This window comes from Canis lupus, chromosome 4, assembly GCF_011100685.1.
Source record: "Canis lupus familiaris isolate Mischka breed German Shepherd chromosome 4, alternate assembly UU_Cfam_GSD_1.0, whole genome shotgun sequence".
Lineage (NCBI taxonomy): Eukaryota > Metazoa > Chordata > Mammalia > Carnivora > Canidae > Canis > Canis lupus.
The window spans coordinates 52,528,055-52,545,587 of record NC_049225.1 but is presented as its reverse complement, the minus strand read 5'-3'; the positions used below and the strand labels follow the sequence as shown (position 1 = coordinate 52,545,587).

At 40.2% G+C, this 17,533-nt stretch overlaps 1 protein-coding gene across 10 annotated transcripts in view; it reads right to left on the bottom strand.

Moving 5' to 3' along the window:
* The window catches only part of EBF1 (EBF transcription factor 1), a 392,195-nt gene that overhangs the window by 106,175 nt on the left and 268,487 nt on the right, over positions 1–17,533 (bottom strand). For 5 of the 10 annotated variants that reach the window (XM_038534887.1, XM_038534891.1, XM_038534888.1 and 2 more), the window contains one exon: positions 16,780–16,921. In XM_038534887.1, the coding sequence (XP_038390815.1) occupies positions 16,780–16,921 (142 nt within the window). The remainder of the gene's footprint in view (positions 1–16,779; positions 16,922–17,533) is intronic. The other 5 variants (XM_038534889.1, XM_038534890.1, XM_038534893.1 and 2 more) reach the window with 1 other exon arrangement.

Below are 17,533 nucleotides of genomic sequence, written 5' to 3'. Positions count from 1 at the left end.
AATTCAGGCTTTTTCACAGACAGGTCTAGTTATTATGTTTACACAGTACCCTTAACTGGACAGCTAGAGGGCAGAAAGCAGTGAAACTTTGCATTCGAGCTTAAGGTGATTTGCATATATTGGTACAAATGTACATACAACATTTTATAAAACATATGTCTATGGCATGTGTTTTTGTCAAGAATTGTAGAAGAGTGATAAAAGGTGGCTCCCCTTCAGGAAGTAGGTGATCCTAAGTGATGAAGCTCCCTCTAAGTAATGACTTGTACAATGAACACACAGCCCTAGTGTCTATTCTCCACATTGTATTGTAAACGAGGACAGTGGATGTTCAATCTCATTACTGAATCTGCTTTGCCAATATGGTAGTCACTAGCCATATACTGCTACTGAAATTTAATTTTTAATTAAAATTATTTTCTTGGTCATACTAGCCACATTTCAAGTGGTCAATAGCTACATGTGACTAGTGACTATCACATCAGACAGCACAGAGTTCATTTCCATCATCACAGAAAGTCATATCAGGCAGCATTGATCTAAGGATCGAGTTTAAATAACTGAGCCTGTAATTGATAAAGAACAATCAGAGCTACCATTTATGAGGTACCATCCATATACCAGGAACTGTGCTAGGAATAACTAATCTCTAATCCCTTCAACAATGATCACAAAATCCAGTGCTCACAGAGCCAAGCAGGAAAGTCAGTAAATCAAATGGTCTAGGGATAACAAAATGGGAGACATGCACGTTGTGGCTAATCATAGAGTATATACCCTACCCAAAAGGGACACAACTTCTCAGTTTGGCCTAAGTGTTGCCATTTGAAAATGGCTCCAACACTACCAGCTCTTCTGAATATAAAGAGAATTTGCAAACCTGGATTTTAGGTAAAATCTCTTTATTTTCTATTGTAAAGCAACAAATACACACTTTCTTAAAGCACCATGCAAACCAAACTACACATGGCTTAGAGCTAGAGTCAATTCACGATTTGATCCGCTAGTGAACATCTTTATTTTTGAAGGGCCAAGAATCACCTTTTAGTTATTAATCTCTGCAACTATACAACTAATACTGCCCACTGACTCATCAAACAATAAACCCAAACCACAACCCCTGCCAATTCTCCTTCTGATTGTTAAAGGCTTCTCCCATAACAACGTAAAGGTCCCCAGCTAGCCTACTTCCACTATGTAGAAGGTTTTCCAGAAGCAGTTTGAGAGACCAGCTCCCAGCTCCTGAAAGATTTCTACCGTCATCATGCAAGACAGCATAGATAGTGACTTTTTAAGGAAATCATGTTTTGAATGTGAGCAGCATCTAAAAATCAACCTGGCTCAACCTTCAGTAATGCACAACTCCTGCTCTGTGCCTTTCAGAATAGTAATGCTTCTATTTCTCTTCATGACCAAGGCTGCTGCTGCTCACGTATTTGACTGAATTTTTATTATTGAGAGTCTTATCGTTTTAAGCCAGTTTCCTCTCCTCCCTGACACATTCAGTGACGCTGCACTCCAGTGTTTGTTACAGCCCAGATGTTTCCGTGGTGATGATCAGTGACGTCACAAAGCACCGGAATGTGTATCATCAAATGTATCCAGACAGAGGAGCAAAGTAGAGTGGACATGGTGACTGACTCAACTTCCTCAAAAATTACTCTTTGGAGTCTGGGCTGTTCCATATGGGCTGCAAAGAGCAAACACTCACACTTGCTTGTTTGTAATTCATTTCTACTATCGGATTATTAATTATGTGCTAAATCTCGCCTACATACCAAAACCCAGATTAACCTTCCACATATGCCAGCTTTCAAAATGTTACTGCTCTGTTCGAAAGCTTTCTGTTTTCCCCTTGGCCTATGGATCAAGTCCACCCTCGTGAGTCTGGCCAGTTCTCCCCTTCCAACCTCATTCCCCATCTCTCTCAAACTGGAAGCAGGACTTGGCAACAGTTGGGACCACTGGCTCTCGATTCAGGAGGCCTAAGCTCACATTACAGCTTCATCATTTACCAGTTTGGGCAAATTGCTTTTCTTAAGCCTCAGTTTCTATTGCTTTAATTGGGAATAACAATAAGAGAACTCATCTCATGAGGTTGTTGTGGGGTTTAAATAAATTAATCCATGTGCACAGAGCTCTGCATGGAGTAAGCAATGAACAAATGTGAGATAGAATGAAAAAGATGAGATGTTGCAGGAGAAGGAGAAGGAATATAAAGAAAAAGAAAATGAAGATGATGACAGGCTCTCTAAATTCACTGTTTCCAAATGTGCTTTGCACATCTCCACCATTTCTTTTTCAGGAAAGTTCTACCCAAACAATACTGTACCATAAAGACTAGTCTTCTGCATGAAACAGTTTCTTCCTATCCCAGGCTATAAAATACTTTTTGGTGAATTTCTTCATCTCTTTCCCATTCATTTGTCACTAATTGCACTTTGTCTTGAACTTTTATCTTGATATGTATGTATGTGGATAGCTGGGGCTATATGGGTCTGCAAATCAACCCAAAGTCAACACATCTGCTGCAGGCAGGGACCTCATTCATTCACAAACTGGTTAGACAGTACTCCATACGTAACCAATACCTGACAATTAACTAGCATTGTTAAGTCTTCAAAGGGTTTGCCCATGCATTTTCTCAATTATTCTCAGTATCAACCCTGAGGAGCAGACAAGCAGCTGTTTATTCTAAATTCCACTTTACAAATGAGGTAACTGAATTTGAGAGACTCACTTGAACTTGAGACTTTTGAGAGTCCACACTGGTTGATAAAGTCAAATATTTAAAACACACAAACTACCCTTCAATTTTGGTATTTATCTAAAATTTCTGCTCAGTTTGGCTAAAACATTCACTTCAATCATGCAAATACTACAGCCAAAATCCCATAAAATCTTAGTTGTGCAATTCCTATTCCCAAGATAGAGTGCAGATATTTATTAACTTTACAGAATATTACTACTCTATTTCCAAGCAAAGTTATTTTCCCCCTAAGACTCAGCCCCACATATGAGTTATAGTAAAATCTCTCTCTACCTTCTTCTATTTCCAAGTTCAAAAAATGGCATCCTAATATAATACCACAGGTGCCAATTTAAACACAGGAACACTGGAAATACTGCCAGACTTCCAGGCTTAGAAGCATTTCTATTGTTACAAGTTGGTGCTAAACACACAGTCAAAGTCTGAACATCAAATATAAGTGTGGCAGCACTATGAGAACTTAGATTTTTAAAGTCTAGAGCAGTCCCCTTAACTTTCATTTCAATCTGGATATTATCCATCTCAATGGTGTTCATTATAGAATTTTGTGCATACAAAGAAAATAATAAAAGTTTACTGGCTAAATAGGTTATCCTAAAACAGTACCTTAATAACATTTTCTCCAACTTGTTTTTTTTTTTTCTTTTGAGCAACAAGGATTGAATTCCACAGGCTTTCGCTAACCAAATCAAGAAGAGTTTCTAGGATTCTGCCAAAGTTGAAAGGTAGAAGAATCTGAGATCTGACTTTATTGATTTGTTGCACATAATAGTTACTGGAAGGGCACAGCTAGTTTGATGATTCAGCCAGAAGATTTTAGCAAAGAATGACCAAAACTGTGTTTTCCTTCTCTACAAAGAAATGATAAAATACTCTGAAACTGCTGGGACACAGTCCCCGCATCCACAGTCCCATGCATATTGTACTCAAAAACATCTGCTTCAGGCCGGGCATCAAATAGATGCTTACAATCTATTGGCTTTCAATCTCTGCCCCCTCCCCAAAGTAGACAAAGAATAATAAAGAATTAAAGAAAGCTCTCAATTTGTACCAACCACATTCATTTTAATCATTCTAAATTTGTACCAACTACATTCATTTTAATCATTCTAAATAACAGCCAAAGTCTATTACTATTTGTACCTATGTTACATATGCTTATCCTTTGAAATTTTTCTTACTTTGCCCCAAGGTCAGTGAGAGAAACTGACGTGTTGAAACGAGGCCCCAAAGCTGATATTATCTGCACCTCTATTCCCTGTGTTCTCCTGCTGCATGTCTCCCCAGAACTACGGGTGAAGAATGTGGGTTTGAATAACTGGTGTCCTGCTGATTGCAACTGTCAATTAAATAAGCCAGCAACACAGGAGCATATGTTCACATATAAAATATTGATTAATTTTGCAGATTGGGATAAAAATATATTAGTGCTTGGGTTCCGCTTTCATGCTTAGTGGTCAGATAAGTATTCGTCCAATTCAGATCTATTTCTGCACCCTGCGGGCTCCAGAGTGTTACTTTTGTGTTTCACTTTTCTTTTCCTTCTCTGGTTACCGTCTGGTTTCCCATGTCGGTGCCTCTACTATGACTGACCAGCAGCATATGTTTAAGCAGGATTTTAATTACTAGGCCATCTCCCAGCCAACTTGCCCAAGGCAGACTGGCTGAAAAGTCCTACAGTCCACCTCTCAGACTCTTTCTTGCTCGTCTCCAGGTAAATCTCCCCCCCCCTTTTTTTTCCTGAAGATGCTAAAATCATACTGATGGAATCATATTCATCTGATAAGGATGATGATCACCTAATTTCTATAAAGTTTCATTTCTGTCCACTGAGTATTTCAAGTTGCAGGGCTGGCACAGGGAGATTAAGATGGGGTGCCTGATAGCGTGACGTGATACCAGGATTTTTTATCTTAACCCAGAAAAGCACCTTCCCATATATCACTGCACATGCCAACTAACAAACCCTGGGGATTTAGCACAGATCTGGCTTTTCAATTTGCCTTTGAGTAACTTCGTCAATTTGCTTCAATTGAAGCAGGAATTATATTACATGATCAAATAGCAGGAGAATTTCTCTCCACCTCTGAAGTCCAATGTGAGGAGATTAGCGTTAACTAAACAGTGGGAAAGAACAGTGGTGATGACTGCCTTATGTCAGCTACTTGGAGGCCCAAATGCTACAGATGCAAAAACTGAACTCTTTTTTTCTTTGGCCACAGCCAAATCTTTGAAGGATGGCCTCAGTTTCCCTCATTTGCTAAACAGAGAAAATGATAGTACTGCCCTCCTATGGTGGTTAAGAGTATTAACAGAGATGATACAAAGGGCTTAGCCCTAATCCTAATGGGTAGTAAATGCTCAAAAGTTGCCATCATATCATTAACTCAAAACAGTGTCTAAAACCTACTAGCATTTTACTGGGCAAAGAATTCTATTAGTCTGTGGTTAAGAAGATGCATTGGACCCATATCTCCAAGTCAAAGAGGAACCAATCTACGGGAAATTCTCAAAGCTATTCTTTCAAAAAATGGATCTCAGACCTAGCTCACCTTTCCTCTTAACCCTCTCCCAGATGTCTAATACTTTGCCTCCACATGGAATTTGGACATGCTTATCCCTCTGCCAAAAATGCTCTCTCTTTCTTTGCTTGACAAAATGCTACTCGTTTGTATTTTAAAAGTGTCTCTGATTCTTTAGACTTGGCTGAGTCCCTTTGTTTAAAGCTCTCTTAGTAGTCTGGTGTCTCTCTTTTATAGTGCTTACCATCGTTGCAATTTAAGTCATTCTAAATTATTTTTTGTAATTATTTGCATAATATTCACACACGAACACACACAACGATATACCTCAAAATGTCAAGAGCTGTCCCTGCCTTGTTCATCTTGGCATCCCTATTGTTTAATACAATAGACAATCAATAAGCGTATGCTAAATAGATGAATGAATGAATGAACGAACGAATGAATGAATGAATAAGGAATGAAGTAGAGAAGAATCATCAGAGTTGTCAGTATTTTAAGGAAGTAAACAGAGTAGTTTAAAAGTTGAGAACTCTTCCACTTGTTCTTAACAATCATGAGTACATCCACATTGCACTTCCAAAATCGAAAAGCAGTGGCTCCTTGGAATCTGTTATCCTAATTTTCCTAGGCTGATCTGGCCCCCAGTGGAGCAGCAGGGACTCTATGCTCTTGGGAGCTAAAATTAGCACCAGTAAGCTCCCCCTGCAGTGGGCTCTAATCATGCAAAGGCCCAGGTGGATCTTGCTGACAGATGTTAAGGTTAGAAGGAAGGGTAGCAGCCAGATGAGAAAACAGAGCCACCCCCTTCCGGAGGTACCAGCACTTCCTGTCTTTAGGCCTGGCTGGTTCCTGCCTGCCCACCCCCTCCCCCATGCATCAGTTTCAACACAGTTGCTGCTCTTTCTGTCATTTGAACTCAAATTCTATCTCGGAAATTGATGGGTGATTCTGCCCCTGACAACACAATGTCAGCTTTGCTCAGTGTCCAGCTGGTTCCGTATATATTATCATAATGTGCTGCCTGGGTGGACCCTGGCTGATTCTCTCCCTTGACTCAAATCCTCCTTTCCACACTAATTTCTGCCCTCTGACATATAGACACGACTCGTTTAAAAATAAAAACTGAGTTAACAGCTTGGGAAACATTTTGATTTTTAAAATCCTACAAGGACAGTAAGTCTATTCTAATGGTAAACTAAACTAAAAAGGTTTTCTTTTTAAAAAATTAAACAACATTTGATTCTTTAAAAAAAAAAAAAATTGTTTCCCAGGGTCCTGCACTGTTTCCTGATTATTTGAAAGAATTATTACTTCCCCAACCCTTAAGCCCTCTAAAACACTTTCCCAAACTTCAGTCCTGATTTTGTTCTATCCCAGTACCACTTACACTATGACCTACTTAATATTAATTAATCTAGAAGCTATTTTTGTTTAGACTGACTTTCTTTTTCTTTAAATTCAGTCTTGCCCTTAGCAATAACAGAGATCATGACTTTGGAGTACTATGTTTTTGTTTGTTTGCTTGCTTGCATATGCATCAAGATAGACACATAATGATTTAATTTTTTTTTTTTAATGTTTTCCTCTCATCACCTAAAATCACCTCACATGCTGCATGGGAAACACAGTCTAATAGCTCACTGCTAACCATCAAGTGGTTTCAACACTACAATCTCAGTTAAAGAAATTCAGAGAGAATTTCTGGGTGAGAGCTACCTAAGTGGTTGTACATGCCACACATGGGGACTTTTCTAGGGCCTCCTAGAACCTACTGTTAATCTCTTGCAGTAATGCTCAAGGTGAAGGGAAGCTGGCCTAAGATCTATCCTGTGGAATGACCATCACCTTGGCATTGTGGTGGCCACTCCCCAGGGCAGAGACAGAAGACCTCTCACACAATCAACTGAATTCAAACAACAAATCTTCAGGAGTTGAAGGAATCTATCAAGCTCCTCCTTTAATTGATAAGGAAACTGAGGCCCAAGAAAATCAAAGTACATACTTGAGTCACGCAGCAAGGTAGAGGCAGGATCCGTTTTTATTTATTTATGAAGGTATAACTGAAAATGCTCAAAGATGTTTCAAGCCCGCTCCTAGTCACTGACCCTAAATATCTCCTCTTAATAAGATTAATGACCAGTACACAGAAGCTTTCATTTGCATGTTCATATCACTTGAATCCTCTGAAATTCTCAAGTGAGGGACATTCCTGTGGCAAGTAGGTAGAGAAAGGCCCTCAATTTGGAACAATCAATTATTCAAATAAGCACAATTGGAATTACAATGCTTTTGTAACCAAATATAAGACAAAAAATAGGTTTAAAAAAGTTCTATCATTATGGTCCAAAATACAAGCAGAAAGCATCATTCCTTGCCTCCCACCATGCTCTTCCCCACACACTTTGTGTTCATTAGAATAAGTTAGGTATGGCTCACTCAATTATTAGGTCATTGAAAACACCAAATACTGCAAGTTTCCCAAAGTTGATGGATTGGTCAAGAATTCATATAAGAAAATAGCCTCCCCGAATACATATCAGTTTCCCATGTTATTTGTAGCACGAGGTTTAGTAACCTTTCGGCACCCTAACAAGGAGACTGTTAGTATCCCAACAGTTCTTTAACTCATGGTCTCACACCCCTGCTCTCCTTTTTTCTCTACCTTGTATACATGCCAGGGAGTCCATATGGTCAACAAATGATTTCTACAGAGATGAGTTAGAACATCCTTGCAAATAAATAAAGTATTACCGGCCTCCTTCTTATCTTGCCAACATCCTAGAAAACATACCAGTCATCATATAAAATCCGTGGTTTTTTTCTTTTCTTTTTTTTTTTATTTGACTAACAGACTGTGGTATAGCCCTGGGAAAAATAGGTTATTGAAGGAAAATAAGCTATAAGGTAAACATACACAGCACGCCATTAAAAAAGAAAAAAAGGATACACTCTGGGCTAACTTTTGAAAGGTCTATTTAAGATACTAGCATAATTGTCTTCCTTGTACTCAGAAAAAGTAAAAACAGTGGAATAAGAGATGGAAAGAGTTTTAGCATAATATACAGAGCAAGCAAGTTGAAAGTACAGCTCCAAAGTCAGGCTCTCTGGATTTGAACCCTACATATACTACTTATTTGCTGTGCAACTCTGGACAATTTAACTTCTCTTTAATCTAGCACTATGTACGTGGCATAGGAAAGGCTCAATGGGGGTTACCATCATTATTCTTAGTACTATTATCATGCAGAGCTATGTGGTTAGGTAGACCAGGGGTCAAGATTCAGGTCCAATTCTAATTAGTTTTGTGGGTAAGTTACTGATCCTCTCTAAACCCCAGTTTTCTCATCTGTAAAATGGGAATAATAATCATTATAATGTACCAGATTTGTTCGAGGACTTTATAAGTAAAAAAAATTACCCCAGTACTGGCACAGAGTAAATGCTCTGTAAATGTTAGCTAATAATAGCCCCCAAATAGCAACAATAGCAATAATAATAATACTACACATTACCACCAGGCCTGGTCATCACTAAGCAGGGCAGCAAAGTCTGAACACTATTTCTACTTTGCCAGTGGTGCTGTGGGTGGTGTCAGATGCAAATAAGGATAACACAGATCATCTGCTTCACAGTGACCTGTGGCTCCTGAACTCTTTCATCTGCCTAACACTGAGAGCTTACTGGCTATCAAGTCCCCCAACGTTAGGATTTCTGGTGTTACCCACTCCATGGATTACTCTGGGTATCCGCTGAAAAATTGGTCTGCACTTTCATCTGTATTTGTTATCTTGACTTCTTGCCATGTCCTTTTTTATTGCAAGGGAAGACAAAAGACAACTTCCCCACCGCTCACAAAGAAAAAGACCTGATTTGATGCTTGAAAATCTGGCGCCTCTGTGCTATATTCTATGACACATCTGGATATTCTTAGCCCTAATGTTCTGTCCTTTCATCTGTCTTGCTTTTTCAAGTAGGAAAATCAATTGATAAGATGTAATGTGCCATTCTAAGTAACAAAGCATGACATCAATATTTATCTACGGTAACCTGGACTCTTCACCAAATCCTCTGCCCAAGTGGTCCTGGCTGGATTTCTGCCCCAAAACCAGTCATGTGAAGGGCCAATGTCTAAGTGTAAAGCTCTGCATCATTCATCCTTGGCCCTTGTGTTTTGAAGATGCATTTCTGTCAGGAAGCTGGAGAAATGTTACAGACATTCCTTTCGTGATCTTTGGAATCCCAGAGAGACTGCTGTAAGCTTGGGCCAACCTGAACTGCAAAGGCATCAGGGCTGGACCCCAACCCTTCAATTTTTTGGGTAACCCAGCAACCATAAAACTGTGCACGCTCTGAAATTCAACTTACCCTCCCCCCCCCCCCCCCCCGCAGCATACCATGGGCAAGGAGCACTAAATGGATTTTGACAGAAATTAGCTATGTGAATGTGAGAAGATTACATCCCCTTGTGAGGTCTCAGTTTCCTTCTCTGGAAAATGATAGGTCTTGGATGACCTTCCATACTTCAGTGACTCTTCACTTGACATGAGCTGTCACCATAGTGGGAGAAGAGAGAGAAGTTTGGGATGGTACATTTCTCTTCAATGTTTAGTCTCTATTCATTCATTCAATTTTAGTTTGTTGGGGGTTAGACAAAGAATATACAATTTATAGGCCACATGTAGCCCTCCATTCTAAAGGCCTTAAGAAAGTCTCTACAAGTTCAGAAGAAGTCAATAGGTAAATTCTTTCTAAGCTACATATGCAAAAAGCAAATTGATAAGCCAAGCATCTAGAAAAAGAACTCTCAAAATGTTTGACTTTCTTCCTATTTTGAACACTTGCTCTATCGATAGAATGAGGAGTGATCAAGGGGACTGCTCCCAGGCACAGCCAACTCCCTGGTGAGCTTCCAAGGGCCGGCAGGGAAGAGCAAAGTTATAAGCAACTCAGAGTGATCTTGCCCTGGGCTTTCATGACACACTAGGAGTCCATGTAATTGAAAATGAGTTCATCAAAGCCCTGCTTGGCCTCTCACACCATTTCACAATTGCCACCGACCATGACCTGAGCATCTCACATGGGCCTGGATAATGTGGCCCTTAGCAACTACTCTGGCCTCATCCTCTCAGTGACTGGGAGCAACAGGACTCATCCGAGTTTCCTTTGCGTTTCTTGAACTCACCTACGCAAAACAGCCTTTGCACATGTTGTCCCCTCTTCCTGAAAATTTGTTTCTGTCCCTTTTACCTGGTGAAAACCTACTCAGCTCTTATGTTTGGGCATAAATGTGATTTCCTCAAAGAAGGCTTCCCTGACACCTCACTCCTCCCCACTCCTTTTATGGTCCCCCTTTTATACATAACTCTTGTGAGTTGGTTGTAAATTTTGTTTAATATCTTTCTTCTCTATTTACATCATAAATTCTGTGAAGACAGGGACTGCATCTGCCTTGTGCTACTTACTGCACCTTAACTCGGTGCCCACCACGTACTGTATGCTCAGAATAAAGGAAGAAATGATTTGGCTGAAGAGCCAAAGAAAGGACTATACTAGAAACAGCCAGTGCATTTCTTTGTTCTCCTGAAGCCCTGTTTCTCCAAAGGCACCTCCAGGTAGAAGGAGGCATGTGTCAGCGGTTTTGGTTCAGAGTACCAAAAACTTGTACATGTTAAAAGGAGATCTAGGGGCACCTGGGTGGTTCAGTTGGTTAAGCATCTGCCTTTGGTTCAGGTCATGATCTCAGGGTCCTGCATCCTGCTGAGCAGGGAGCCTGCTTCTCCCTCTCCCTCTGCCCCTGCTTGTGCACTCTTTCTCTCTGTCTGAAATAAGTAAATAAACAAAATCAAAAGAAAAGAAAAGAAAAGAAAGAAAGAAGAAAGAAAGAAAGAAAGAAAGAAAGAAAGAAAGAAAGAAAGAAGAAAGAAGAAAGAAAGAAAGAAAGAAAGAAAGAAGAAAGAAAAGAAAAAAAAGAAAAAAGAAAAGAAAGAAAAGAAAAGAAAAGAAAAGAAGAAAAGAAAAGAAAAGAAAGAAAAGAAAAGAAAAGAAAAGAAAAGAAAAGAAAAGAAAAGAAAAGAAAAGAAAAAGAAAAGGAGGTCTAGAGATAACCCAACCCAGATCTCACTGAACACACACCAAATTGAGGCCATGGAAGCAAAGTAACCTGCCCAGAGTTACACAACTAGTTCATGGCAGAGTTGGGTCCAGAAATCCAGATCTTCCATGAGACAGCCTGATCCTTTCTCTGTTAGATCCAACTGCTATTTACTAACCACTTCTTAGGGCCTCATTACACAGAACGGAGACAAGTGGGATCTCTCCTTTCTATTGGGAGCTCCATGCTGTCTCTCAATTTGGAGTAATCTTCCCAAGCCTGAATCATCTTTCTCCACATGTCCATAAAACAACAAATTTAAGTGCAGCTGGGCACAGGGAGTCAATGGGGTTGGATACCCGGGGGCAACCAACAGAAGCAAAAACTGCTTCTGTCTGGAGCAGAAGGATGAAAGAAGGTCAAATGCTAAAGAGCAGGAATAACACCATATTGTCAGGGACAGCTGGAAGGGGACACTGCAATGGAGAGGTCAGAACTAACTGGTGGTCGGGAGAATCTGCTTCTGCTTCTCTAACGCTGTAATTACAGCAAGGAGATGGGCCTAGTGATTCTATCACCACTCTATTCTACAAAGTATTTCTACTTTGACTAAACCCTACTTTTGTTTAGATTTGGTTCATTTTGGGGTCCTGGCACATTGATATATCACGTCTTTCTCTGTATAACCACTTTGAAGGGAAATGTAATTCATTTGTATCTGATGCCCACAAAAAGTAAATGTGACTTGTTTCTCAATTTTAAAAAGCAGGAGTGTTTTTAAAACATCTATGTTGGGGATCCCTGGGTGGCTCAGTGGTTTGGCACCTGCCTTTGGCCCAGGGTGCGATCCTGGAGTCCCAGGATCGAGTCCCATGTCAGGCTCCTGTCATGGAGCCTGCTTCTCCCTCTGCCTCTCTGCCTCTCTCTCTCTCTCTCTCTCTCATGAATAAATAAATAAAATCTTTAAAAAAATAAAAAATAATTAAACATCTATGTTTGAGCGAAGAAACTAAGGAGGATCTTAGATCAGAGTTCACAAACATTAAAATGTTCACCTTCTAAAACCTGATTTTTCAAATAAACATGATGACTGTACAAAATCATATGGATTTTTTAAAAAGAACCTAAATATGAAATACATCAGTTGGGGCCTTAAAACCAGAGAAGGTGCCTACCAGTGACCCGCTGAGCTCTTGGACCCGCTGATTTCCTAGTGATCGTGGAGGAGGCATGACCTCGAACAATCCAAAAAGGGGAGAGAGTGGAAGGAAAGAGAAGATGGGGACGGATACAAACACATGTATGCCACCAAAAAAGAAAAAAAAAAAGTCCCCTAAAAAAAAAAAATGAGCATTTAAACTGCTTGTCAGAAGGCATCCTGACAAAGCCACTAGAGTGTATTCACAGGCATTTGCATAAATGCTGCCGGTGAGTTCACCATAGCTGCTAGCGCTAATGGTACATAAAGTAATTTAGTCACTTCTCCCGGCATTCTATGTCAGAATGATGAGCGCCGGCACTTTGCCTTGTTGCATATTAGATCATTAGATAATAAAGTGTTAGCGCATGCAAGCTGACAGGGTCGCCGCACTATAGCTTTGTGAGGGCACTGCGTTTTGCCACAGAGGGAAAAAATAGAGAAACTGATGCTACAATTGGCCTGAAATTCAAGTAAACACAACCTGAAACTCAAGAGAACAATAATAACAATATCAACACACCCAAGCCTTTAAAGATCCCTAGCACACAGTCCCCAGGAATTTGCCCAAGAGACAGGAAGACAGGACAAACACATAAGCTAGGGCTGCACATCACTGTGGGTGGGGACAATTCTGCATCTTTGGCCCCAGGTGTCTGCTTTTCAAAAATTGAAACCCTGAGAGTAGTCACCTTCTAATGCTACCTCTCTCCACAGTACACATCTTCTATAAAGCCATTGCTTGCTTCAAGACGAAACCTCACTGGCCTGAACTCTCCCATAAATATCCAGCCAAAGAAAATCTCAGTATTTATGAATGAAGAAAAAAACGAGGTAGAGCAATTACCATGAGCTACAAGATGCCAGGATTCACCTTCTTTGGACCATGCAAGATTCTATGAAATAAATTTGCCTTTGTCAACACTCCTACTTGAAATACAGGGGCTGTTATTTGAGCATGGAGGTTTGGAAGTCCGTGGGTCACACAGGGAAGACTGCATGAATGTAAAGCATGGTCTCTTTTTTCTACTTATATGCAGAAAGATGAGCTACGAAAGAGAACTTTCCTCCAACTATCTGACAAGCAGGTTATAAATAGAGATGTGCAGAGTTGCTCAAAATAATTCAGGCTACCTGTAAATGAGATGGTAAAAAGCCCAGAGTGAGAAAAAATGAAGGCTCCTACAGGTCACCTATGAGGTGAAAATACCTACTAGCAGTCTCACTGCGTAGTAGCTGTCTGAGGAGGAGGTGAAGGAATGGCACAGCCGAAGAGTATGGTGGTTGGTTCTGGAAATCTAAAACAGGGCACTTTCAAACAGGATTTTTCAATGGCAGATAGAGTATTACCATATCCCCAATCAACATGCATAAACATCGAAGTCCACTCCCACACAACCCCAGTGAAAGAGCTCAGTAGTCACCCTTTGCTGAGTAGATATTTATGTATCAGCCTGAAGTGTCTGAGTGGGTGGTTTTGAGTGGTTGGTTGATTCATTCTGCAGAGAAGCAGATTTCCATGTATTATTGTTACAAGGAAACTCATGGTATCTACCCTTTTATTCTCCTGAAGAGAAATAAAGTAGGCTTTGGTGACAGTGAGGCCCCCTAGCTGAAGAAGATAGGACATCCCCCTCATCCCTAATGATGGTTAACCACTAAGGAACAGTGAATTGTCATCACTTTCTTGAACAATATGTTAATAATAACATGGCCACTTGTGGACTGGTGAGCTGGAGAAGAGGAATAAAATGCTGTCTCTAAAACTTAGAATGATATGCTATTCCACTTGAAATATTAATATGTACACTTAGAAGCAAAAATATTTGAGTTGGGAACAAGCCTAGAGATGTTTTAGCCTAGAGATCTCCAACTGTGAGCCTTTGGCTGTATTCTTGCTAAGTGACATTGCCCCCTTCCTCCCTTCAGGGCTGAAAAGTTTTATAATTAGTTACCAACAATTAAAAGTGAGGAGCTTTAATTCTTGCCAAACTAGCACATCTGTTCCCACTGGACTCTCAGTCCCTTTGGCCACAACAGTCTGGGGCCACAGGACAGCAGAACATGAACTTGCTCTTCTTCTTCAGCCTCCAACCAGCCCACTTCCCCTCTGTACATGACCTGCCCCCGCTCAAGACACACATTTTGTTGTTTTGTTGTTACATGCCCAGATCATCACCTTCATTTTACCAAGAAGAAAACTAAAGATACCAAAGTTAAGGTGACTTGTCCAAGGTCACATAAAGGCAAGAGGTGAAACTAAAAATTGAATTTAGGTTTCCCGGCTCCTACTTCAAGATTCTTTCCTCCACATCATGATGCAAAATAATGGTCCTGATCTCCATGCTCTAGAGGTGTCCTTTCTAGCAGGTCGTTTCTGTTGGATTGTTTTGGGTTGTTTCGGGGGAGAGATTCTTGATCCGTCCCTAACTTCCCAAAGGCAGGAATGGGAGCCTGCTGTGGTCTGAACTTGGAGTACAAGTTCATAACTGTGAACCCATAACTGATACATTTCAAACTGACAGTCAAGTCTGTCCTGGACAGGATGGTAACAATTATAACTAACCCAGCCACAGTGGAAAACAAAACTTCAGTTTTTAAACCACAGCTTTCCAAATTGTGCTCACTGAGTATTTGCCTAGTTTTTCCTCTTCCTTTCCCCTAAATACTTTTAGTGATACAATGCCTTAAGTGACTCCAAGGGTATTAAAAAGGCAGCATTACCGTAAAGTGAGGATCAGAATAATTTTAAATACAGGAATGGAACTAGGAATGTAATCATGAGCAGGTGTTTCAAATGGCCTCCTGCAAAAAAGTAATATCCATCCATCTCAGCACTAATGAAACCATAAAGAAGCAGCTTTTGAAAGATGATGGTTTACTTTAAAAAAAAACTGTAAAACTGGATGTGGTGAAGAATCCCTTCCAAGAGTGTTACATCTGGCTAATTAATAAAAAGTACAGTTTATGTATTCGTGAAATGCAGAAAAAAATCAGGCAAAAATAATGATAGTGATGTGTTTATTAAATTAGAATGCTGGCAGGGAAGGGAGTTTTCTACCTTATGAATTATATCATGGACAGCTCATGGCCCTTGGAAAAATCGGGCAATCAGGTGGTAATTTGTGCAGTAGTGTTTTTAAAAAGAATCCTGCTGACCTAGCAAACTGGAAAGTGAAGTGGAGAAATGGGTATAGAGTCTAATTTGAAGGAGATAAGAGAAAATCTAGCCTAGTGGTTGGTATCCAGTATAGTCTCAATCATTGTTTCTTGGATGGATGGTTGGGTGGATGGATTGATAAAAGATGAATACGTGGATGGGTGGATGGAGGAAGGACAGATGGATGGATGTACAGACAGATGCATGAAAAGTGAATGTATGGATGAATCGATAGAGGGATTATGGATAGATGGATAAATGGATGAGTAGAAGGATAGGTCAATGGATGGATGGATGGATAGATGGAAGGATGTATACCTTATATATACGTGTAGTACAAAAATATTCAGGTGTACATTCAATCTAGCCCATGGTTCCTTTGAGTGGCATTCACATTCCTTGATTCAAATTTTTATCTGGTTTCCTCCGGTCCTCTCAAAGGTACCACTAGTTAGCCATAAATTCAAGACAAACTTTCCCCAAAACAAAGTCCACCTACAGAAAGCAGACTCTATCTTACAGTGATGAAGGGAGGATTATGCACAAGGCACAGGAGGTACATTTAGTTGGGCTTCATCTTCAGAAAATGCCTTTAACCCAGACTTTGGATTTTATCTCTAAATGGAGTTTCATATGAAGTTATAGAGATACACCAGCAGGATCGTAAAGAGGATGGAGTTCATTATACAACCAAGTCAGTTGTAAACTCAAAATGTATCATAGTATTTGTTACCCTGTGTTGGCCCCCCTTTATTTTTCACCAAGCAGGGGCTTAAAATAAAGCAGTCGTCCAGGTTTCCCCCTGACCCTCTCAACCTGAAGGAAAGATACATCAGCCATTTCCAGGATAGAGAGATGTGCAACAAGAAAGGCCTCAAAGATACCTTCCTGTCTTTAAATACTTGGTATCAGTATTGTTCAACAGAACATTTGAAATTGGAAACAGAGTAGAAAATGTGGTGGAGTTGGAAGAAAGAAACCAAATAGATTCACAGTTAAAGTAACAATGCCAACCAATGAAAATGATTTGCCTACCATGTTCCAGATAAGAGGGCGTACCTTCCGAGGGGTCAAGCCTCCGAGCCCTCCGCCCATGCTTAGAGTTATTATGGACAAACATGTTATCAGAGACTGCCAGGACATGGCCATCCACATTGACTGTCGTAGACACCACGACCTGGAGACAGAAGAGAGAAATGAATGAACATTTTAATATAAAAGCATGGAGGGTAATAAACTCAAGTTAAATAAATAACAGCTGGGAGCTGAAGAAAATTGCATAGCTATTTCACATAATAACTGGTGCTTATGCTGTACAAGTCTAACAAGAGGAGCTATTGATGAGTGGGTCTTTGGCATGGAACGCTTTTGATGCAGTTTTAAGTAAAATTGCACAGTTTATAGTTATACAGCAGAAGGTACACTGTTAACCATAATTTTAACAAGAGGATCTTTATTAGCATATTTTTTTACACAACGGTGGTTGTGTTTCACCTAAATTACCCTTCAGTTTAGACACTGAAGCAGATATCACAGTTGATCATGCAAATAAAAATCTTTTGAATCTTTAAAATATTTCCCCCCCCACTGCGTCAGGGTTAAGAGGATAGAGAAATGAAAAAGAGAGGTTTCAGCGAGAGCTGGTTTGTAGCTTTCTCTCCCGTTTCTTTCTGGGGTTTCTTGTACTTTTCTTCCCACATCACTTTGATTAATCAGACCAAAATTTCCTCCCCTTGCCCTCACCCCCATCACCACTACCACCACCACCACCCCCTCTCCAAAAGATCCC